The sequence below is a fragment of the Chiroxiphia lanceolata genome, chromosome 12, assembly GCF_009829145.1.
Source record: "Chiroxiphia lanceolata isolate bChiLan1 chromosome 12, bChiLan1.pri, whole genome shotgun sequence".
Taxonomy (NCBI): Eukaryota; Metazoa; Chordata; class Aves; order Passeriformes; family Pipridae; genus Chiroxiphia; species Chiroxiphia lanceolata.
In genome coordinates, this window is record NC_045648.1 from 15563537 (window position 1) to 15586593 (window position 23057).

Sequence of the window (23057 nt, forward strand, 5' to 3'; positions counted from 1 at the left end):
TGCATGTTGGGTGCTGTTGCTGCAGCATGGTCAGGTGTGTGTTGGGACGGGCCTGTCCAAGAGCCGAGCCCTGTGGCACGGGGGATGGAAGGCTGGTTTGGGCTACTTTTGCCCTTTGGGTGCCATGATTGGAGGGTTCAAGAGCCTTGTTAATGGCTTCCTGCCTTCCTCTTGTGCTGCCCTGCTTGGGTCTCCACCGCCTTGGTGGACCTCCCTCGTACGTACAGGCAGAGAGTTGGAATCCCCTTAAAAACTCCAGCTTAGGATCCTCCAGATGAAGGGGAGGAGATGGTCTTCAGTGTGTACGAAGACCATATGCTTTGTTTATGGTTTTAATTTTGGAAGCCACAGTCAATCCTGTTTAAGTATTAACCAACCCTAGGTTGGAAGAAGAGGAGGAATCCTTTCTCCTTATCTCTTTGGACGGGGGAGAAAGCTTTCCAGGTCGGTCTGGCTGCCAGCAAAGCTGGCAGGCTCCCCAGTGCAAGGGCTCCACAAACAAGGACTCCGTGCCAACATTTTGGGGGGATGACCGGGTGTCTGCCATGGCTGTTGTAGCACCTGCACACCCCAGAGCCTCTCTGTGCTCCTTGAATGGCTTGCAGGAGTATTGAGGTTGCTGTGGTCCCATTTAGGTGCTTTGTTATCTTAAATTCATCAGCCACAAAAAAAAAAATAGATTATGGCTGAATGGTTTTGATGTCATAAAAATTGGCAAGGCCAGAAGGGATCAGCGTGGCCACGTAATCAGTTTTCTTGCCCGAGGCAGCCCAGTGAGCACCGCTCTCTGTCAACACCCCAACTTATTTTTCAACTATAATGCATTTTTAGGAAATGTCAGCAGTCTGGCATTAAAACCTCCAGGAGAAGGGATACAGTGAGTGCTCCAAAGTGAGCTAAAATGTTAATCAGTGGCATTAAAAATGTATTTCCTATTTCTGTTCTGCGATTATCAATTCAAGAGCTCCTTAAAGAGGGAAAGGATGTCTGATAGTAAGTATTTTTAGCTTGTAATCAAATAATTTATTCTGTAACTTAACCAAGAATAGAGTTTAAGCCTCTCACTTCAAGTTGTTCTGCTAGATATGAGATTATTTGTGCAGTATTTTTCTGAACAGAAGCATTGGAAAAAGAGGCTACTTTTGAGCTTGTGGAACCAGCTCCTCCCTGTTTGATCTTCCCATGCTAATGCTCCACCGGATGCATGCACTGCTCTGGGAGTCCTTTTCCACCATATCTGCTGTCCTCCAGGCTGCTCGGTGGTGCTCCGTGCTGTTCCCAGAACATCTGTTTCAATAAAGCTGTTACATTTCTAAAGGAAATAACACTTTGTGCCCATATGCCTGTAATTGTGTGCCTCTGGATTTAACAGGAGCTGATGGAAACCATCCTGGTGCCTTCTCCCAGAACGCAGGGGTTTGGTGGCACTGGGCTGAGAGAGTAAAAGGATGGGTGAAATTCGGTGGTTTCATAGGGATGCCTGCTTCTTTGAGGTGTCCAGGGGAGGAGGTGTGGATGGCCTTGTCATCCCTTGTCTCATGTGGGTAACACACTGTGTAGCCCCCAGCGGTAACAAGGCCCGAGGAGATGAAGATTTTGCATATCGGGTATAAATGAACATAATAATGATATTAATCATGGTGTGGGAAGGCCATAGGTAAAGCTGTGTTGGAATGTGCATCATAAACTCCTGGAACAGGAGAACAGGAACTGGCCAACCCCCTCCTGAGGTGGTACTGTGGCTACCCCTGGCTCTCTCCATTAAGGAACTTAATTCCTTGGGTTACTATTTCTATTTTGATCAGGAAAAAGAGGAATGTTGGTATGAGTAGGAGAGGATCAAGTGACTGATTTCACAAACACTTTCTTAGATGGTTGAAAACTCTGGTTTCCATCTCCAGAGTTGTGCCAGGACCCTTGTTTTTTGGGACAGGGGTAGAAATGAGAGGTTAGGAAGAAATCCTTCTCTGTGAGGATGGTGGGACCCAGAGAAACTGTGGCTGCCCCATCCCTGAGAGTGTTCAAGACCAGGTGGGATGGGCTTGGAGCAATGTGGTCTAGTGGAAGGTGTCCCTGTCCATTGCAGGGGGGTGGAACTGGATGATCTTCAAGGTCCCTTCCAACCCAAACCCTTCTGTGATCCTCTGACTATGAAACTGTATTGCTGAGGAAGGCACTGATGTAATGAACATCTTTTAGTGCCTCCCAGTAGTGGTTCAAAACCAGTGCACAGGGGAGAAGGTGTTCATTTATCTACTGGTACCTCTCATTACAAAACCACAGTACACACCAGTCATGTACTGATGCTTGATCCAGAGCAGGCTGCCGTGGCTGGACGATCCGTCAGGATGCAGAGGTAGGGTGGTATTAACAGTGGTGAGCAAGCTCGGACATGAATCACATCCCCAGATCTCAAGAGACTAATTATCTGGTGGTTATCATAATTTTATGCATTTGAGCAAAAAACAGTGTGTATTTCTTCCTCCATACCTGATGCCTTTCTCAGTGTATTGAAACGACAGTATGGAGAGGGATTGTCATTGTTTCTTAAAGCTAACAAAAAATTGCAACTCTGATAAATTTTTTAGTATTTTTTTAATTTCTCCTTAATCCCAGAATTCAGGCACAAACTCTTTGCCATGCCTCCTTGAGAAACTATGAAGTACTGATATTTTCCATGTAAAACCATGGCTTAATTTATGCCTTTTGAAGAGCTTCAAGAAGTATCAGGGCAGGTCCCCACTGTATCAGGCCAAAAGCTTTTAATCTGTGACTATTGAGATGTTTGGTACCAGATGGTCCCTAAAACAGAGGATTCTTAGAAAGGGTGGATGAATGTGTAATGTAAAGAGTGTCTTTGGCTGAAGGCAACATGTAAAAGCAATTTACCTGCAGCACCTGGATTTGTACTAGAAGGTGGAGACCCCTGACCTATGGAAAATAAGCCAGGTGGATTTTTGATCGGTGTTCTTGGAAGCCCTTCTGTTAAATGACACCAAATCTGGATTATTAACATGCACATCCAACGTGACCATAACTTGAGAAGCCGAACAGGCTTTGAAGTGCTCAGTTATGGTGCTTTTAACTCCGAAACCATTTTGGACCTCATATGGCACTGGCGTGGCACCTTGCTAAGAAGGAAGGGCTGATCCAACAGGGTTGATGGAGAAAAGAAGTAGCAGGAAAGAGACTTATTTTTCAATATGATGTTTTCAGTTACCCAGAAGCTGAAGGACAAGCACACTGTGGTAAGAGACCGGAATGATTGGATTGGAGAGGGGGAAGAGCCTAAGCTGGCTCTGCTCCATGAGAAAACTTATCCTGTGCTGATACTTAAGACTTCTCACTTTAATTGGAATTTCTTACCATGACTTTGTGAATTACTTTGACGTTTTCATGTTGCCCAGAGCTGTTTAAAAGGGGATTGTTGGGTTTTCTCTTTGTCCCAGTTGGTGGCTTGGGAAATACTTGGTTTTACATTTCTGCATGGTCTTGGTAAATCCCACCTTAATGGGACAGATAATGGGTAAATGACTTTCCTAGGTGTGGCCAAAATGAGAATGACATGGCTGGGTCACAGCTGTGTTGCAGAAAGAAAGAAAGATAGGGATGTGGTCTGGACAGCGGGGAAAGGAGAAGATTTAGAGCATGGGAGGAAGAGGGGGGGATGATGCTGTGGTTGAGAAGGTGGAGTGGAAAGACCTTTAGAGAAATGATTGAGAGCTTGACCTTAATGTTGTATTTTAAACATGTACATGATTGCAGTTGCTCACAGTACAGCAGGGCAATCCTTCCTAGCTTACTTTGATGAAGAATATGTGTAGGATGAGGGCAGTTCCTTCCAGCCAAACATGGAGGTGGGATCTCTGCATCTTACAGGGAGGATACAGACTGGAATAACCCACTTCAGAAAGAGAAAGAACTGGATTTACTGGGTGGATGTTTTGAGTGGGTCATCATAACGGATCACAGTGACTTTGCCTTTTTTTGGCAACTAGTGAGGCCAATTCTGCAGTTTTTACAAGCTTGTGAATTGAGGTGCTCGATGGGACGCAGGTACTGCTTTTCCATGGCTGAACTAAAGGAAGGAAGCAGCATGGGAATTTGAATAGCTGGTAGGTTGGATTTTGTTCAAACCAGAAGCTGTGCTGCATGTAGGCATTATGCTCATACAGATGTTCAAAAGGTGGTAGCAGATGTTTCACGTAACTTCAGGTCTGTTTGGTCTGATACAGTGGTGGTGTGTTCTAGAGCAAGATTTTTTGGGGGGGGGAGAAAAGATATTTAAATAGCTGTAGTTTATGCCAAATTAATCTGGCACACATATTTTTGGAGTAGAGAAATGAGTAGGTCCTCATCTTCTTGATGTTCAGTGAGATGGTTGTTAGAGTGCTATGTGGGCAATGGATGTACTGAAGAAGTTGGATTAGGAGGGTGGAGCAGAATCAGATAAAATCTGGGAAATAACTGCAACTGGGATCAGGTTCTTGTGAGATCTGAGGAATGGCTTGAGGTACCTCTGCAGTTAATGTTTGTGTTAAGGACCTTGGAGGCTGAATGTGTAGAAAAATTTGCTGAACCAAACCAACAAAGTAAGAAGTCATGGAAAATTGGGAATATTTTACAGGAGGACCCAGGTGATCTTGAAGATTGAGTATGAATGGGATGAAAAGCAACCAAAAGCAGGATATTTGGTCATGAGAAGTCCCTGAATGACCAAGGTGACAGTTGTGCAGGGGATTTAAGTCAACCTGCAGCACCAGGCAGGGCTGTGGTAATGCTCCCTCTTGCTTGCCTTGAGATGGAGAGGAGTGTACTGTTTGTGTTTATCAGGATAGACAGGAATAAATGAAGGAAGAATGAACAGAGAAGTGGAAAGATGATCTCTTGTGGGGAAATGAAAAACCCATTATGAGTTTTGCTTGGCAAAGACCTGGTAAGTGAGAGTGGGTCTCCTTCAGCACTGGAGCAGACAAAGGATTAAGGTAAGGGTAGTGGCACTTTTTTTCCACCAGAAACTAAATCTGCCAAAAAGAAGCACTTCCTGTACTCTCAGGGATTGCCCTGGGCAGTTCATCAGCATCAGGCAGGGGTTTTTAGCATTTTCAGGGCTCAAATTACAGGAAGGGAACAAAGCCCATGCAGGTCCTGGTGCCTGTATTTTGGATGTGCTTTTTGTCCTCTGTATCCACTCTTGCCCTGTATCTGGTGTGATGTTTGTAGAAAGGAGTTTTTAAATTTAGAGGCAGCAATGATGCAAGAACAGACTGAAATAGATTTACACTGAAAATTAGAGGACAGTCTGTAATCATCAGAGGAGTGAATTCTGAAAGAGGTTTGCAGCAGAAGTAATGGAACAAAAGACACAAACTGGTTTTGAGATGGAGCCTATTTGTTTTCTGGGCAAGGACAGACCAGTGCACAATAACATGTGCAAGAATTCAAAGTACTTCCTGAGCCTCTTGGGCATAATTGTCCATCTACTGGTAACCAGAGATGTTTAATTCTTTTCCCCCCCCTTTCTTTTTTACCTTGACCACCCAAAATCCACCAAGGTAGCTAAGAACTCAAATAAAGTGCAAAATATAAACTAAGGACCTCTGAATTTTCCTGAACCTTTGTGGTTTTGTTCTCCTTACTTTTTTCCATGTTCTTTTCTCTCTTTTTTTTGTCCAGTAAGAATTTTTCAATGAGTTATGACGTATCCTGTTTACACACCACCTACACTGGAGTTATTTAAAAGCAATTTTATTGCTGCCTTTTCTTTTTCTTCTTCCTTTCCCCTCTTAAATCAATGCTTTATTATTTATTGGCTAAAACTTGACAATAGCTAGTAGGACCACATGCTGCCCTGGTAATTTCCCAGCAGCAAAAAATAAAGGCAGCAGCTGTATTTTTGCTATTTTTCTCTTCCTTCCCCCCCTCCCAAGTTCATGTTTTAATTTAGAAAACAAGAGAGTTGAAATTCAACAAAAAATTCCCTTGGTCCATAAAGCACTGCTTTCTCCCTCTCCCAAACCAAGGGTGATTAATGCAGTCCTTAGGTACGAGCGAGGATAGATTTTGTTTTATATGGAAATTTTCCCAGTGGATTTTGTAGAAGCAAAGGGATGGAAGATGTTATGATTGAAAGCACGTTGGGGGAACGGAGCTCCAGGCAAGAATGGCTGGGAGCACAGACAAAGAGATGAGTGGCAGGAGAGCAGAGCCTGCACCCTGAGGCCACACCAGAGCATGGGGTGAGGAGGAGGAGAGGCTGGGGAGGAAGAAAAGCCGGGGTGCGGCTCCATGGTCTGCTTAAATCAGTGTGTGATCTGTTGCCACGAGGCAACAATCCCCCCCTCTCCTCCCCCACCCACGCCTGCCTGCATGGCCCTGGTGCTCCTGCATCCCCCGGGGACTGGGAGCAGCTGGGGGAAGAGGAGAAGAGCAGGGGTGTGAATTGGGGGCCAGGACATGTCTGAGAGCAAGGAGGAGGGAACAGCTGGGACAGAGGCTGGGATGAGAAGGAATGGGAACTGAGGCTGGAAGCTGGTGTCTGCTGGCACTAACAGGAATAATCCTGCTCCCACATTCTTTTTCCATGGGGTCACCAATGGTGCTGCCCCAGACAACCTGGAGAGTATCAAAAGTGACTGCAGAGCTCTGGGGGTGATGGGCAGGGCCATGAGAGCCCTGGTGGTGGTGGTGGTCTGCTCAGTCCTGCCTCTCAAGTGTCTAATGCTGATGCACACGCCGTGGGGAATAAACACAAAGAACTGGAGAACCAGAGACGTGGCTGCCCCATCCCTGGAAGTGTTCAAGGCCAGGCCTGGAGCAACCTGATCTAGTGGAAAGTGACCCTGCCCATGGAAGGGTGTGGAATAAGATGGTCTTTAAGGTCCCTTCCAACCCAAACCATTCCATGACCTGTGTGCTGTCTCAGGACTCTGGTTGTGTTGGCGTTGAGGGAAGTGATGGGATGTGTTGCATGACTGGAGTGTTGTGATGGAGGGACACAGGCTCTTTGGGAAGGACAGGCCAGGAAGACAAGGAAGGAGGGGTTGTCCTGTATGTGAGGCAGCAGCTGGAGTGCCCGGAGCCCTGCCTGGGGATGGGTGAACAGCCAACTGAGAGCTTCTGGATTGGGATTGAAGATATGGGTGACATTTTAGTGGGTGTGTGCTGCAGGCCACCTGGCCTGGAAGAACAGTGGATGAGGCTACCTACAGACCTCACATTCACAGACTGTGGTCCATGGGGGACATCAGCTATCCTCATCTGTGTTAGTGGGACAGCCTGGCAGGATGTCAGCAGCCCAGGAGGTTCCTGGGCAGCTGTGATGATCATGTCCTGAGCCAAGTGATTCCAACAGAGAAGCCAGGGAGAGGTGCTCAGCTGGACCTCATACTCACCAGCAAGGAAGAGCAAACTGAGGGTGTGAAGGCCAAAGGCAGCCTTGGCGCTGGCACAGATTGCCCAAGGAGGTTGTGGAGTCTCTGTCCTTGGAGGGTGTTCAAAAGCCACCTAGTCACGTTCTGTGCAACCAGCTCTACATGGCCCTGCTTGAACAGGGGTGTTGGATGGCCACATGATCTCAGGAAGTCCTTTCCAACCTCAGCCATTCTGTGACTGCCCACTGGGTGGAGGAACTCATTGGCTTAGCATAAACCAGTCATGAAATCCCAGGAAACAAGAACCTACTGGTAAGAATTGGTCCTGGGAGAGGCTGTTGGAAGGGATGAGTGGAGGCGTTTACTGTGTATCTTCCTTCTGGAGCGGGAGCAAGTAAGTGATGGGTCAAGTAAGAAGGGAATCACTGAAAAAGCAAAGTGATTGGTGAGGATCACAGCAAAGCTGGTGTTTCAACACCTGTGGTGCTATGTTTGATGGGATGCAAGGCACTGAGAAGTGCAAGGTGAGAAGAAAGAGCCAGAGCATCACCCCTGACTGACAGGAATCAGCCCTGCAGGGTGGAGGGAAGAGCAGAGGCCTTTAATGTTGCCGTCCTAAGAAAAGGGAGGGAGTGTGTGCCTGTGGGGTTGTACTGGTGACTTGAAAGTGGGGATGTGAAGACTCATTTAATCCAGTATATGAGAGTTTTAGTAAGTGGGAGTTCAGAATTCTGGTTGGAACCAGGTGCCCACCCAGCCTTTCTCCTCACACTCTTCCCCTGCTCCCTTGTGGAGTCCTTCCCATGGGAGACAGTCCTTCACCAAGAGCTGCAGTGTGAGTCCTTTCCACAGGCTGCAGTTCTTCAGGATCTGCTCTGGAATGGATCCTTTCCATGGGGTGCAGTCCTTCAGGCACAGGCTGAAGCAGTGTGGGTCCCCCATGGGGTCCCAGGTCCTGCCAGAAAACCTACTCCATGGACTCTCTCTCAGAGGGCTGCAGCTCCTTCAGGGTGCTGTGGTCCCTCTGTGGTTCTCCATGGGTCAGAGTGGCACAACCTGTGTCAGCATGGATTCATGGTGTTTTGCAGGGGAATCTCTGCTCTGGCACCTGGGCTGTTTCTCTCACATCTTCTCACTCCTCTCTCCCAGCTGCTGCACAGCATCTTTTACCCTTTCCTAAGTCTTTTATCCCAGAGGTGCTGTTGAAGGGCTCAGCCTTGGCCAGCCACAAGTCCATCATGGAGCTGACTCCGTCCGACGTGGAGGCAGCTTTGGGTGTCTTCTCACAGAGGCCACCCCTGAACCCCCCACTGCCAAAACCTTGCCATGTAAACACAGCACGGTGGGTCAGAAAGAAAAGATGTGGAAACTGAAATTCTTGAAATTACAGCTGAGATCATAAAGATAAAAGAGCTACAGACTGAGCAAATTCAGAATTAAGCTGATTTGATGCAACATTGTCTTAAGATCTGTGATGCTGGTGGCTTTTGCCATTGCAATTCCACTTTGTTTCCTAAAGCTGTTGAGTTTCTAGATTTACTGATGTTTTAGCCAGGGATTTTTCCATGTACACAAAAATGGATTTTGTGTTTCTTGAACAGCCTTAGTTTCCAGGGATAAGGTTTTAATTGAGTGCCTTTTTGAGGCTTAAGCATCCTGGTGTGTTGGGATGATTTAGATGTGTGTAGGAGTTGGTCTTGGTGAAGGTCTGAGAAGGACGCTGGATTTGGGAGTGTTGGGAATTCAGTGAGTTTCAGGGATACAAATAAGGGAGAACAAGGTCGATGGGAGGAAGTAGGATGCAGTGATGAGGCTGAGGATGAACAGATATGAGGGGGAGTGAGCTGAAGGTATCAGATGAGAAGATGGATGGGAGTTTGGGATTAAAGGGTGTGTCGTGGTCATGTCCTTGGGCTGAAGGTCAAGCAGACTCCCTCAGGGCAATGGTGCCTTAGGCTGACAAAATAGATAACTATAGCCAAGGAAATATCAGTATCTGCTATTAAGAGTGTTTATTAGGATAAAACCTCTGTGTTAGGACTGGACTTGACCTGTATTTTGTCACTGAAGCTTGAACGCGTTGATTTTAGGGTATCAGTTGGGTTCTGAGTTTTTCTTCTTCAAATTAATAATCTTGAGTTTCTGTTGTAGGGTTATTTTTCATCTATAAATTAACACGTTAATGCAGTGATGCCTATTCATCTAGAGAGAGCGTGGCCAGGAGCGTAGTTCAGTTATCACAGTGACAGCAAAAGAAATTCTCTGCTTGCTGCTTCTCCTCACACTGGTGAAATATTGTGTAGCAGTGCTGTCACCTGGATGATTGAAATCAGTCAAAATCGTCCTCCACACATCTGGCTCTTGGCTGTAGCGTGGCCCAGCACACAGTCATCCGGCTGGGATGCGGGAAGAGAACACAGAGGGGCAGAGGGAAAGCACATCACCAGAGCCAGCACATCACCACTGCTGGAGTAGCTCTGCTGAGGGGTGTAGGCTGCTGCCTCTGATCCCAGCCAGGCTGTAAGGGAGAGCTCAGGTGAACTTAAAGGTTAGCTTTAAGTAGTAATTGGTCATTATTTTTTTTACAGCAGGAGGATCCTGCTAATCTCTGTCTGTGATCCCCTGGCTGTCCCTGCAGCTCTGCCCGAAGTAGAAAAATTAAAGCTCACAAAAGGCTGGATTTGGGAAGAACTGGGGCTTTGGGGCACCACTGGTGGGGGATTTTTGGTTTGAATATGTGAAGGACAAGCACTCTTTAAAAGGTTAACATTCTGCAAATATGATTTCTGTTCCCTTCTGACTGTTTCGCTCTGAGACCTTAGTTGTTTTTTTCTTAATTTAGAGATCATTTGGCTTACGACTCTTTTCTTCTTTCCTAACCCTAGTCCTGTGCCATAGGGTTGGTGCCCGAGTGTTTTTAACTGGAACTCTGTGAAGATCATATTAAGGAGGACCCTTGTATTCTGGGGGCAGCTCTTAAGTGGACGTGAGCTTCATCACTATCACTTAAATCTGTAAAGCAACGAGACTAAAACTGATGTAACATTTCTTTGCTTGAACCAAAACTAGTTCCCTTTTCACAGGTACCTTCCAGAGCAAAACTGTGTGTTAACTATACATTCCCTGATTTACCAACACCTCTGGGGCCACAGGGTTGGGTTTAATAGACAAACTTTTTCTGAGTAGTGTATTTTTTCAGCCTTCACTCTATTTCAGTGAATATTTAATTTTTTTCCCCTTCTGAAGAAGCTAATAAGTAAAAATGGGAATCAACTCAAGTATTCCGAAACGGCTGAGCTTCTGAGCGTTTGTGTGTGTGTGAATGTGACTTGTTGAAGAAAAGCCCAAATGAAATGTGGCAGGCAAACTGGAATTAAAGAAAATTTGTAATAAATAACTCTTGATTAAAGCGTAGGCTATGGGAGTATATGAAAAACACAGACATTACACAACTCAAAATCCTATCCTGGTAACATGCTTTAGAAATAACTGACTAATGAATGTCTCAAATTGCTGCCAGACTTCTTTGAAAAGTCATGGAAAACTAGGAGAGAGATAAAAATGTGACATCTGGAACCAAGTTACAGTTTCTCCTACAAAACAGAAGAGTTGCAAAAGTAAAAAACACTGTCTTTAAGAGGAAGTCTTTGGTGGGGAAGCCCACACACCACTGCAAGTTGGGTTCCGGTGTCAAACGGGTGAGCAGAGCCTCCTGTGATTCCCCCTGGGCAGGTTTCTGACCTCGTGTCTTCCTTGGGAAAAGGGTGAGAGTGAGCACAAAGATACCAGTTATAATTTCTTCTCTTTCTGAAGCCTTCTTCAAGCTCTACTTTATTCCTTGGTTGATTCATTTTATTACCTGGTCACTCAGTCCTGCATGTTCTTTTTGCAGCCCTTGTTGTCAGTCCTTATCTGTAAATTGCTGAGTTATTGGGTCAGGGTGCTGGTTTTGGTTGCGGTAGAATTAATCATCAAGCTTTGCTGTTTCACTTTCCCAGATACTTTGAGGTTATTTTGAAGAGCCCAAATCCCAGCAGGACTTCCTGGGACCTTCCTCCATCAAAGGACATTCCTTTCTTCTTCTTACTTACTTACCCAAGCAAAAACCTTCTTCTCTTAGCTTGGTTTCCTCAGAATTTTAAGTTTAATGGCAGCTTACTTTCCTCAAAATCCTTTAGTGAAGGATGATGCAAAACTGTTTTGGAAATCCAGGTAGCCTGAACCTGTTGTGGCTCAGATCTTCCTCACCTGCATGGTTGCTGACTCCTCTGGAGAGCCTTAATGGCTCTGTAAGGCCAGAAAGATGAAGCTGCCTTGACTTTTCCCAAGTCCAGAATTAATGCTGCCTAAGGATGACAATTTTCCTTATTCTTACTAATACATCCTTGTGACTCATTGCTCTTCGTTTTGTCTGTTTACTCCCCAACTTCTTGATTCTTCCATGAAACAATCCGAGCTCAGAGGCTTGGGCTGTTTTTTGTCCCCCTGCAGAGTGTGGTGTCAGCATGGGAATCCTTCCAGCTCCTTCCCTGGCATCTGCAGGAGCAATGAATTCATTTAGCCTTATCCTCACCAAGTCTTGCTTTTTGTTCCCCTATCGTGTGTCCGCACTCTCTGGCAGCTTCCTGCCGAGCCTCAAGGAGGTAACCACAGTTTTGATGCCTCTTGTAGCACTCCTCAAACTCTTCAGCCCTACATTAGCATATTTTTGGTCCCTGCAGAGCCTTTCTTCCTCACTGCTCCTCTGCACATCCCCAGGCAGCAGAGCCCAGGCTGGAGTTCATCAAATACTGATTTTAGCATATTTTAGATCCAGCACGAGCACATTCAGAGCAGTGAAAATTCAAGTTTTTAATGTGTGCTGATTGATTTTGGGAGCAGTGGGTATGACATGCTGGGGAGGAAGAGGTGAGCCTCAAACTGACTTAAAATCGAAACTGAATTGGCTTTGACAAGGCAGGATATGGAGAGTGTTTCTTGCTGAGCTACAAGGGCGAATGTGCTTTCAGACTGTGGTTGTGCTGAGTCTGCCTTAAACACTAGTTGGGACCACAGCAAGAGGAGCCCTCTTTTAACAGCACCAAGGAGATAAATTTTCCATTGTGAATCTCAAGCCAGTTAGAAAAAATACCATAAAACAATAAAACTGCCCCAAACATTAATTTCTTCCTGTAGTTCTTACTTGGGGATTTGAGAGTGTGTTGGAGGTCCTGCTCAGCTCCTCACAGAGAGATCCTGGAGGCTTTTCTATTTCCTATTCTCGCATTCCCATGGCTCAGTAGCACTGTTTTTCTTTGCTGAAATTAGGGGACTTCTGCAGCATTTGAAATGCTCTTGAGTTTCCTTGAATTGCACTTGGGTTTGTGCATGGGGGTCCTACCACGTTTCTTCCACTCATTTCTCTCCCTCCTGGGGAAGGCTTTTCTTCTCTAAACTTAAGTTTGCAACACATCCCAGATCACGTGTCTGCAGCTTTTGATGCATTTGGCAATTTCAGTTTCCACCTTCAGTAATTCCCTTCTGCCCCATGAACCTTTCAGGTTTGTCATTGCTTTGCGTTTTATTATAAGTGATGCTTTCTCTTACCTGCAGTGATTTTGACAGTTCCCTGATGGATGTTATGTAGTGGAGCATCACAGAGATGCTGTATGAAATCGCAGTGATACAGAAAAGGCAGGTGGCCATTAATTTTATTTTATTTCTCAGTCAGATTTCGGGACTTCTGTCCTGGGTTTCTGCCCTGGCTGCCAGCAGCAAAGTCCACATAAATTATTTAGTTAAATTACCTGATTTGATAATCCATAATTAACTGCTTGCTGTAGTTCATTCTGAAGCTAGAGGAGTGATTTTGTGCGGGATTATTAATGTCTGAAGAGAGATTGAGCTCCTGGAGGGCTCAGGGTGGGCTAGTGTCTAATCCCACTCAGGCATCCAGTAATGTGCATCCTGCAGAGGATGAGTAGCTGCTCCTGGGCTTTGAAGGAGTACAGAGAGTCAAGACACTCGTGAAAGGGAGCAGAGATTTGACAGCTGATGAAATTGGGATGATACATCCACATAAAAAACTTCACATGTCAAGTAAACGATGCTTCTGCAAAATGGTTTTGATAGTAAATATGTGGGGAAAGGTGGATTTCATAAAGGATGAAACAGGGAGAGAAAGAGTCTTTGCATCATTTCTAGTCATCAAAAAGTTTCTGTAAGGGAAGCATACGTAGTTTGTGGTCTTTGAAAGTTCTGATTTCATCTGATCCAAAGAAATTTTGCAAGAGACACAGCAGTGATTTTGGTGGGAAAGGAGCACATTGGGACTGCACTGCCTTCAGCAGCAAGGGTTTGGAGTCAGGCTGTAATGGAGTTTTTCTGCTTTTTTGAGCTGTTTTGGTGCAGCGTGGGGGCTTGTTGAGAAAAGTGCTCTCCTCCTCAAGTCGAGAAATTCTCTTAATGCGGAAATGAAAGTGCTGAGCAAGTGGAATGTCATCAGAGCTCAGAGGTGAAAGATTTTATTTTCCTTTTTTATGGGGAAAAAAAAAGGAAATAAACCACAGAGGGCATGGTTTAAACATGGATACTGTTACTGAGTATGGCTAACTGTGGAGGTTGTTGTGAAAGATGATAAGGAGAGTAGCCAAAGACTTCATAGAGTTAATGCTGCTGCTGAAGGAATGTGCTGGAGCCGCCTCTAAACCTGAAAGTTTTCTAGGGTGAATTTGGGGCTGGGGGGAAAAGCCCCAAGTAGAGAATATAGCTAATATAACCTTTCTCTCCTCAGACGTGTCTAGTGTGCCAGATGATGCTGCCCAACCAGTGCAGTTTCTGTGCCCACCAGAGGATCCACGCGCACAAGTCTCCGTACTGCTGCCCGGAGTGCGGGGCCGTGTGCCGCTCGGCCTACTTCCAAACCCACGTCAAGGAGAACTGCCTGCACTACTCCCGCAAAGTCGGCTTCAGGTGTGTGCAGCCCCACAGGGCCTCTGCCAAGCTGGGACTTATGTTTTTGGAAAGTGGTGGTAGTGGTGGTGAAGCTGTGGCTGCTCCTGTCCCGGCTCTGCTCCCTCACAGTTTCTTTGTGTCCCTTCTCACTGGCAGAGCAGGAGACTCACATCCTGACATGGGATAAACACGACTTAGCAAAAACCAAAACATCAGTGTGTTATCAACATTATTCTCATTTTGAATCCACAACACAGCACTGTACCAACTACTGAGAATAAATTAACTCTATTCCAGCCAAAACCAAGACACCCATCTCTGGAAGTGTCCAAGGCCAGGTTGGACAGGGCTTGGAGGAACCTGGTCTAGTGGGAGGTATCCCTGGCCATGGCAGGGGGATTGGAACAAGATGAGTTTTAAGGTTCTTTCCATCCCAGACCATTCTGTGATTCTAATGAAAGTGGATGTAGCCTGGGCCTGATGTGTTTTTCTGCATGACAAAAAACATTTAAGTGGGAAATCACTAACTGAATTTCAGGGAGGTTTCTGAGAGCAGAAGTAATTTTGTGGCATCTCTGAGCTGAAAGGCACTTGTATGGAATTCAAGTTGCAGTCGGCTGTCTCGGGATTGATATTTACAGCAAAAAGATTGCAGATCTTAATCCTCTAAATCTCCTTAAGGCTTGAATTTATATTTATGTCTGTTGTAAAGACTGAAGATGTATGCCTTCATGGCAAGGACTGAGATTATTTCCTTCTATGCCCCTGCAACTCTCCAGACACTTCTCATGAGCTGAGACAGGTGGAGGAAGGCTCCCAAGGTCCTGGATGTGGTGCAGTGTCTTTTCTCCAACCAAATTGTTTGCTCTAATATGTTACTTTTCCCTACAAGCCTTCCCTCTTTGGCATGTTGAGATCACCCCAGCTGCAGCACAGCTCTTCACACATGAGGATTTGCTTGGGAGATGAGATTGAGATCTTTTGAGTTTTCTTAAAGTTCTGTTTTTTCTCTTGATTGCCATTAAATACTTTAAGATTTCAAACGAGCAGGGCAATTTCTGCCCTTGGAGCTGTTCTTTTAAGATGTCTGCAAATTCAGGAAGCCTCCACTGTGTGGTTTACTCTGAAATCACATTGGGGTTTTCAGGGGCTTTTTCTTTCAGCCGTGAAGACAAGAGGCACATAACAAACCAATTCTGAGTTTAATTATATGCAGATAAGGTTTTTTAATGTGGGATGTGATTTGAGGAGGCCCAGCCCACAACAGAGAATTAATTCCATCACAAATTAAATGGCTGTGACACTGGGGCTCTTTGAAAATGACTTAATCTGGGAAGGAGGAAAGCTGGAGAAAAAATGTTTTCCCTGAGATGGAAAATTGGGAATCGTGTAGAAAATTACCCATGGGTTTGATGCAGTTTTTGGAATTACAGTGGCACCTGGGAATCCAGCAACAAGAGCTTCCATCTGTCTACAGATGCGCTTAGCAGATACCTGATCTCTGTACCAGGGACATTATTGAAGATCTAAACCAAGGCAGAGTTCACAAATGATACTTGTGGATTTTTTTAGCTTTATCCAGCTTCTCTAGAAGCTAAATTTCTTTAACTTCTCCTCTAATTCACATCTGCTCAAGCTCATCTGGGAAAACTGAGTCCACTAGACAGGTGAACTTGTGGATGTACCATCCTCATTACCCTGCCTGTCTCTGCTGCAGGGTTGATGGCATTGGCATTGTTGAAATCAGAAGAGAGTTGTTTTGGTTGCAGAACCATATCTAGATAATCTGTGGTATCTGTCCTGTGGTCACCGAGTGACTTTACTTCTTTCCTTTCACTTTTGTTACTTGCAGAGCTGAAAAGCTGAGGAATTCTGTAAATCCCTCCCAGGATCAGCTTGACTTTTGTTGCTTCTCTTTATATCCCTATTTCTCTTGAATTTCTGGTGCATCAGTTTGGTTTGCCTTTTGTGATAAGCCCTTATTCTCTCTCCTTTTCTGCCAATACCCCAGTGCATTCAATTAAATTTGGGATGGTTGTTTGGTTTGGGGTTGAGTCATGGCTAATGATTGCAGTGAAAATGAGAACGGGCTTCTGCAGTTAAAAATGAAACCCAACAAGTCTGTCCTAAATGCTCCTTTCCTCTTGGCTCTAAGTGTCACTTCCCCACCTTTTCCAAGCCCCTTCCAGCTGTCCCCGCTGATCTGGAACTCATTTGCCTGCTTTGGTGCCATTTGGAGAGTTGAGGGGCTGGAAGGTGACGGTATAGGAAGTGTTCAGAGAGTTAAGACAACATCTTGTAGCTTTATCTCCTCTCACAGGATGCTTTCCAAGACTTTTAGCCACCCCTCCTTGCCCTGAGGGATCCGGGAGTGCTTGGGATGATAGCAGAATTTGCAATTTGCAGGAATTACATGGCAAACTTCTTGACATCCTCCATCCGCTTTGTTCAGCTAATTAGTTTACTTTATCAAACTTTGTCCTTCTGGCACTGGGCTTCTTAATTACTAAGTGGCTGTTGTTTAAGCTTACATTTACTGTAAATTAAATTAACTTGTGATCATTTGACCCTGAGTTAGTGCTTATTTCATCCCTCATTCTTAACGAAGTACTTCCCAAAACCAAGCGTAATGCAGAACCATCTCCTGGTAGTTCAGGGAGTGTTTGTGGAAGGAGCTCGTTGGATATTCCTGGAGGTACCAGCCATTCCTTGCTGCCAGGATTAGCATTTGTTCCTCCATTTATACTTGAGGAATTATTTTTCCCTAATAACATGGTTCCTGGTGTTACTGTACTAGAAAGTCTCTCTCTCTCTCCTTGTCTCACATGGATGAGGATTGGGCTTGAAGGCAGAGCTGCCCCATCAGAATGTTTTCATGCTCCCCCAAAGATGACACTGGCTTCTGTCACCGCTTCCCTCTCAAACACTAAGAAAACAGCATTTCTGTGTTTTCTTAAAGTGAAGGGGAGAGGGTTTGGCTCCTTTCGGGCTGGCTTCTGCCTAATGATCTTTTGAAGTGTAACTTCAAAGCTTGGGCTTGTTTCCTAAACACTGTTGGGAGGCTCGTTCCGAGGGAAGGATGTTCCAGCGGCTTGTTTGTTTTTGATATGGGCTTGGAGCTGTTCCAGTTATGTGATAGCTGGGGTCCATCCATCTGCACCAAACGCAGACCTGACAGCACCATGGGCAAACGCAGCCCTCAGAGCAGAGGAAAAAAGGTATTTATGAGGATTATCCCCTGCGTGTCTCATGCATCCCACTATCCCTGAACTGCCCGGCTGAGCTCCTCTGCTCTAACGGAGCACATGCAGTGCTGGCTTAAGCAGGTATGCACTGTTGTCATTGTCGTGGAATCTTCTTAGGAGAGACTATTCTGGTCCCAGGTCAGCAGAGCTGCACCTATGAGATGGTAAACCCTGTGGCTGGTGTTCCTGAGGCAGATGAGGGCGGGTGTCTGCACCCTCATGTGCCCATGGAGTGCTGGAGAGTGGCAGGCAGATCTCGGGTTGAGTATTAAACACAGTAAGGCTGCTGATTGTTGCCATCTTGTGGGAGTATAAGGCAAGACCTGTTGCAGGTGTATGTTGGGAGGAGAGGCAGGCTGGGACCAGCAGGGTGGCCCTGCACTCCTCTTGGCCATGTTTTCAGCTGCCAAGAAGAATCCTGTGACTCAACGTGCAACCTCTGCTCCCCTCTCTCTCTCTCCTCCCAGAGCACCCACCCAGCTCTCCCAGACAAGCACTTTCTAGGCAGCACCTATATCTTAATGATTTTAATGATCTTAATCAGTTCCTTGGGTGTTTCTGTTGCTGTTTTCAGTATCTTTGCTGTTGCTGTCTTGATATTCTAGGGCTTGGTGACATGAGAAGCAATTGCTGATGTTTTCCTAGCTGGATATTCTTTCTCTTTTTATTTTATACTGGGGACTAGCTGGTATTTGTGCTGCTTATTGCTACCTGAAGATCTCACCAGGTACTTTTACTGTAATCCTTCATTTGTACCTGTGCTGGAATTGGCTTTCACAGGTACAGGGCTGACATTCTGCTCAACCACATCTTCCTTTTTTTGGGGGTTGTTCTAGTCTCTGAAGGTTTCTTTTGTAGGTCTTGTTTGCTTGTTTCTTAACATGTGGTTGTGAGGTCTGCCCAGAATTCTTGTATCATATTCCTCCTTGACTCTTCCACGTTAATATGTAAGAAACCAACCAAGGACCTGCCACCACCTAGTCCTTGCTTCCTGGTCCTTTCCTTATATGATGGAAGTGATGGTGTGGCTGTAACTCATCTCTTTTCCATGCCTCCCACAGGTGCATCCATTGTGGAGTTGTCTTCATGACCCTCGCCATGCTCAAAGTGCACATCCACGAGAAACACTGCGAAGTCTTCCACAAGTGTTCTTTCTGCCCCAAGGCCTTCAAGTCAGCTGACAGCACCGTGGCTCACATGGCCAGCCAGCACCCAGCAGAACCTCACAAGGCTACTCAGTAAGTGGTTTGGCTTTATCTCTTCTCCTCCTTTGCTGGGTAGCTCCAGGATTCCCCCTTTCCCTCCCAGTCTTTTTTCTGGTTTTGGTTTCCATACTCATATAAGATCAGCTGCTGCTTTCTCTGTTCCGAGCCAGAGCGTGCTCTTGTTGGTACAAACATGGTCTCCTGGGCAGGAGGAGAGGAGTTTGGGCTGGGAAGAGCTGAACATCCATAAAAAGAACTTAATTGTCACGTCTTTGTCCAGCAGGACCTGCAGTGGCACCTCAATGGTAGATGGCTCCAGGGCAACTGCTGCATCTGGCACTCAAAGAGGAGGGTTACCCCATGGAGCATTGCCCCCAAAAATCACTAGACAGAAACCTTGTGATTTTTCTACTCTGTAGCTTTTCCATCCAAGGCTTGAGCTAGTGCCAAAAATGGATGTTTTAAGGGAGGAACAATGGAAGGGTGGGATTGAGAGCAGTGTGTAGCCAGCTGGAATACTTTGGGTTTGCTCCCATCTGTCTGTGCTCACACACACACACACACACACACACACACACACACATAGTTATGCATATGCACAGAAGTAAACTTATTTTTAGCAAGCTGTGGTATGTGCCTGAGGCATTTTGTTGTTCTTCCCAGTCGAGTGACTGGTTCAGTTTACCCAAGTGGGTGTGTCTTGACAATACACGGAGAGCACAGCCCTCCTCAGAAGCCTATCCCTTTCTGGAGTTGCTAAGTTCCACTGTCGTCTTAAGGAAGAGAGATTGAATTTACTTTCTTTAATTGTTCCAGGGTGATCTACAAATGTTCTTGTGAGACAGTCTTTAACAAGAAGAAGCTGCTCCAGGAGCACTTCCAGCAGAACACCAACAAGTTGTTAGTGGGAGTGTTTAAGTGCCCACAGTGTCAGCTGGTGTATATGCAGAAACAGCAGCTAATGCAGCATGTTAAGGTAGGTAACTCCCCCCCCCTACTAGAGCAAGATCCTATTCTTTGAGTTTACATCAACCATGTGAGAAAATTGCTTCAAGAAGTGGAAGATTCTTGAGGAATATATTAGTGGAAAAACAGACTACGGTGATTTACAGGATCCAGAAACCACTCAGTGGAGTGGTTTGTGTTAGTTCATATTAATGCAGGCAGTTCCTCTCATCTAGATGTATTTTAACTGTATGACAAAGGCTTGTTTATCACAAGGTGGTTTGGGTTGGAAGGGACCTCAAATCTCATCTTGTAACACCCCCTGTCATGGGCAGGGACACCTTCCACTAGACCAGGTTGCTCCAAGCCTTGTCCAACCTGGCCTTGGACACTTCCAGGGATGGGGAGTCCACAACCTCTTAAACCCAGAGAAGGGATTAAATTAGGGTGGCAGCATTATCTTTGGCTGTCAGACAGGGAGAATTATTCTCTGCCCACAGTGTTACTCCATTTGTATAGTGAAAGCTGAATCTGCCTCTTTTGGATGCTCACCTGGAGAGCTTTGGCCCCTTTGCAGCTGCCTCAGAGAGGGGTTACATGACATTTAACATCCTCAGTCCTTGGCTGCTCTGAACCACACCAGCCTGCAGGAGAGGAGTGACAGAGGCAGAAATGACTGCCCTGGAGGTACCAGCCTTGCAGATCTGATTATCCTGTAAATGTACAAGTGCCACATTTTTCTGTTATCTAACTCAGTATGATTCTATGTACAATGTCTAACAACACTGCCATAGAAGTCCTGTCCAAAGAGTTCTTGGTGGCATTCTGAAGGAAGAGCTTGCAAAGTCTTCTTTCCCTTTGATTGGGATAAAAAAGGACATATTTTTCTTTCATCAGTGACTTTATTTTGTTTATACTTACTGAAAAAGCAAGAAGATTCATTAGCTCACTCCTGAAAGCAAAACCCATTCAAAATCTTTGCTTTCTCCCCCATGCCTTTAACTTCCAAATCTGGAAGCACTTTGCATGCAGTAGTGAATTACAATTTGTAGCCCTCCTCTGAAGTCCGTGATCGCTAATCTCCTTGCATTATAGAGTTGAGATTAAGGCTGGGACCTTCAAGGAGACATTCAACCCCAGTGCTGAAAGGCTGGAGTTGAGGTACACAACTTGTGGTTCCTTTGCAGATCCCACCCTCAGGGTGCAGGAGCATCCTGAGATCTCTACCACAAAACTTCTGCCTGTTAACCACGAGGCTGTTTGGCCATCAGCAGGTCTTTGAGGTGGTAATTGAAGGCTTTCTGGCTTCCCTTCATTTTACCGTGCTCCTAGTTTATCTTCCCCCGGTGGTGCAACAATGCAGTAACGGGCACTAAAACACTGGAGATTTCCAGATGGGGAGAAAATGGACGTGTCTGTGTTCTGGAGTATCTGGCAGTGCCCTGGAGCATGAAAAGCTTCTGTGGCCATCAGCTGGATCAGGTGCAAAGCACACAGATTTCTCAGCTGAGACCCTGTGTTTGGAGTTTTGTTTGGTGTCTAACCCACAGAAACACTTCCAAAGGCCTGGGGCTTTTGTGTGTTGAAACTTTACCCGTTATTAATTACTGTGCACAATTAAACCTTTAAATTAGCCTTTTGTGTGGATGAACTGTTGTTGTTCCTAGGGGAGTTTCTTGAGGTTTCTTTGGTATGTTGCTGTTTTACTTGCTTTTGCTTTCCCACAGCTCTTCATTTTTTGATTATTTTCCTTATGTTCAATTTTCTTTGTTAAAATAACTTTTTAGGGGACTTTGGATTTTGGCCTGTTGAATAACTAAAGAGCCTGGAGCCGTATTCCTTATAAGGCAGGTCTCTGGCTTTATGCTTGGTATTATATGGCAGGAGCTAAGTTTTGAACTGTGAAAAATGTAAATAGCAATAGCTGGGGTAGAATTGAAGGAACTAGGGTTGAAGAAACTTAAAGGTTGTCTCTTCCCTCCCTTGAGCAAAGATGAAGCAGCTTTGGAGCCCCCAAGATACCAGCAAACATTTAGTTCAGAGCTCTGTGTTTAATACCATTTAATACCAAAGATCTGTGGTTTTAGAGCTTAAGCTCTTGAAATAATGACAATTAACATTTCTCTTCCATTACATCTTCCCTATTTAACCAGGGTTCCCAGGGCTCATCCAAAATGCTAAACAGACAGCACCAAGGAGCTGCTGTTGTCATGCAGGAAAGAGAAACAGAAGCTTCATGTTTCTTAGGAAAATCTCTTGCTTGGGAAAGCACCACAGCCAGCTTCCAGGAGAAATGGAAAAATGCACAGGAGCAAGACACCAACACATTGTTTGGGCAGTGGGGACTTAAATTATTGTTCAAATAATAAATAGTGTTTATTTACAAATGTGTGTAAGTGAATTATAAACGTTGTTTCTGTTTCCACTGTTATTGTTATCCAGGGTGTCCATGGAGTCCCCCAAAATCCTGAGGAGCTCTCAAACTTTCGGCAGAAATCTGAGAAGGCTTCAAGGAACCAGGTTCATGCCTCACCAAAGGATCTGTCAGTAGCCAATGGGACTTCCCACTCCCCTCTGACGAGGAAGGACATGAGGGTGGAAGGACACAATCCCGAATCCAAGTCCAGACTGAGAAGAAGTGGTTGGACTTGCAAGGAATGTTCACAGTGGGTCCCTGATCGGGAAACCTATGTGTCCCACATGAAGAGAAATCATGGAAGGGTAAGGATTCAGATGAGACATTTAAGCTGGGGAACTGAGGAGGAGTCCCAGGTTCCTGCACACCAGGCCTCTGTGCAGGGCTGTCATTACAAGAACTGCAAATCTCAGTTTTGGGAGTTTCATCCAGCTCAGGCTTTGCATTGCCTTGACCTACTTGTGTCAAGCTAATCTTTGTTGCTGGCAGAACATAGGCCAAGATGTTGTGTGCAGCCAGATTTCTTAGTATTTTAGCATCAGGACTTCTTGTTTGATATACTGAGTCACCAGCCATGAGCAGAGGCTGTGGAAATCTGGAACATGCTCTTTGATTCCTTCTAATGTGGTTTGGGGAGGGCTGAATTATCCCACTTGATAAATACCAAGAGACAATGGGGGCAGGGTCAGAATGCTAGATTTTCTCATTTGAATTCTATAGAGGTAGGAAATTGGCCCAGTATTTCAGTTTAATACATATATCTGTTCGTTAAACAAGTCTAAGAAGATTTTAAGTGGAATAAAATCTGCATGCAGGTTATATGCAGGGCTGTAGGAAGATTTTGGAGGAGGCTGGTTATGGGGCAGAGTTGATTAGTGGGATGTGGATATACATGGGTAACAGGAGGGACTGTGTGATGCTCTTTAACATCTTGCCCTTT

At 45.4% G+C, this 23057-nt stretch overlaps 1 protein-coding gene across 3 annotated transcripts in view; it reads left to right on the plus strand.

Moving 5' to 3' along the window:
• Window positions 1–23057, plus strand: part of ZNF592 (zinc finger protein 592) — a 36968-nt gene that overhangs the window by 6910 nt on the left and 7001 nt on the right. For all 3 annotated transcript variants that reach the window (XM_032699790.1, XM_032699789.1, XM_032699791.1), the window contains exons 4-7: window positions 14146–14324; window positions 18613–18789; window positions 19573–19732; window positions 22144–22422. In XM_032699790.1, coding sequence (XP_032555681.1) covers window positions 14146–14324; window positions 18613–18789; window positions 19573–19732; window positions 22144–22422 — 795 coding nt within the window. The remainder of the gene's footprint in view (window positions 1–14145; window positions 14325–18612; window positions 18790–19572; window positions 19733–22143; window positions 22423–23057) is intronic.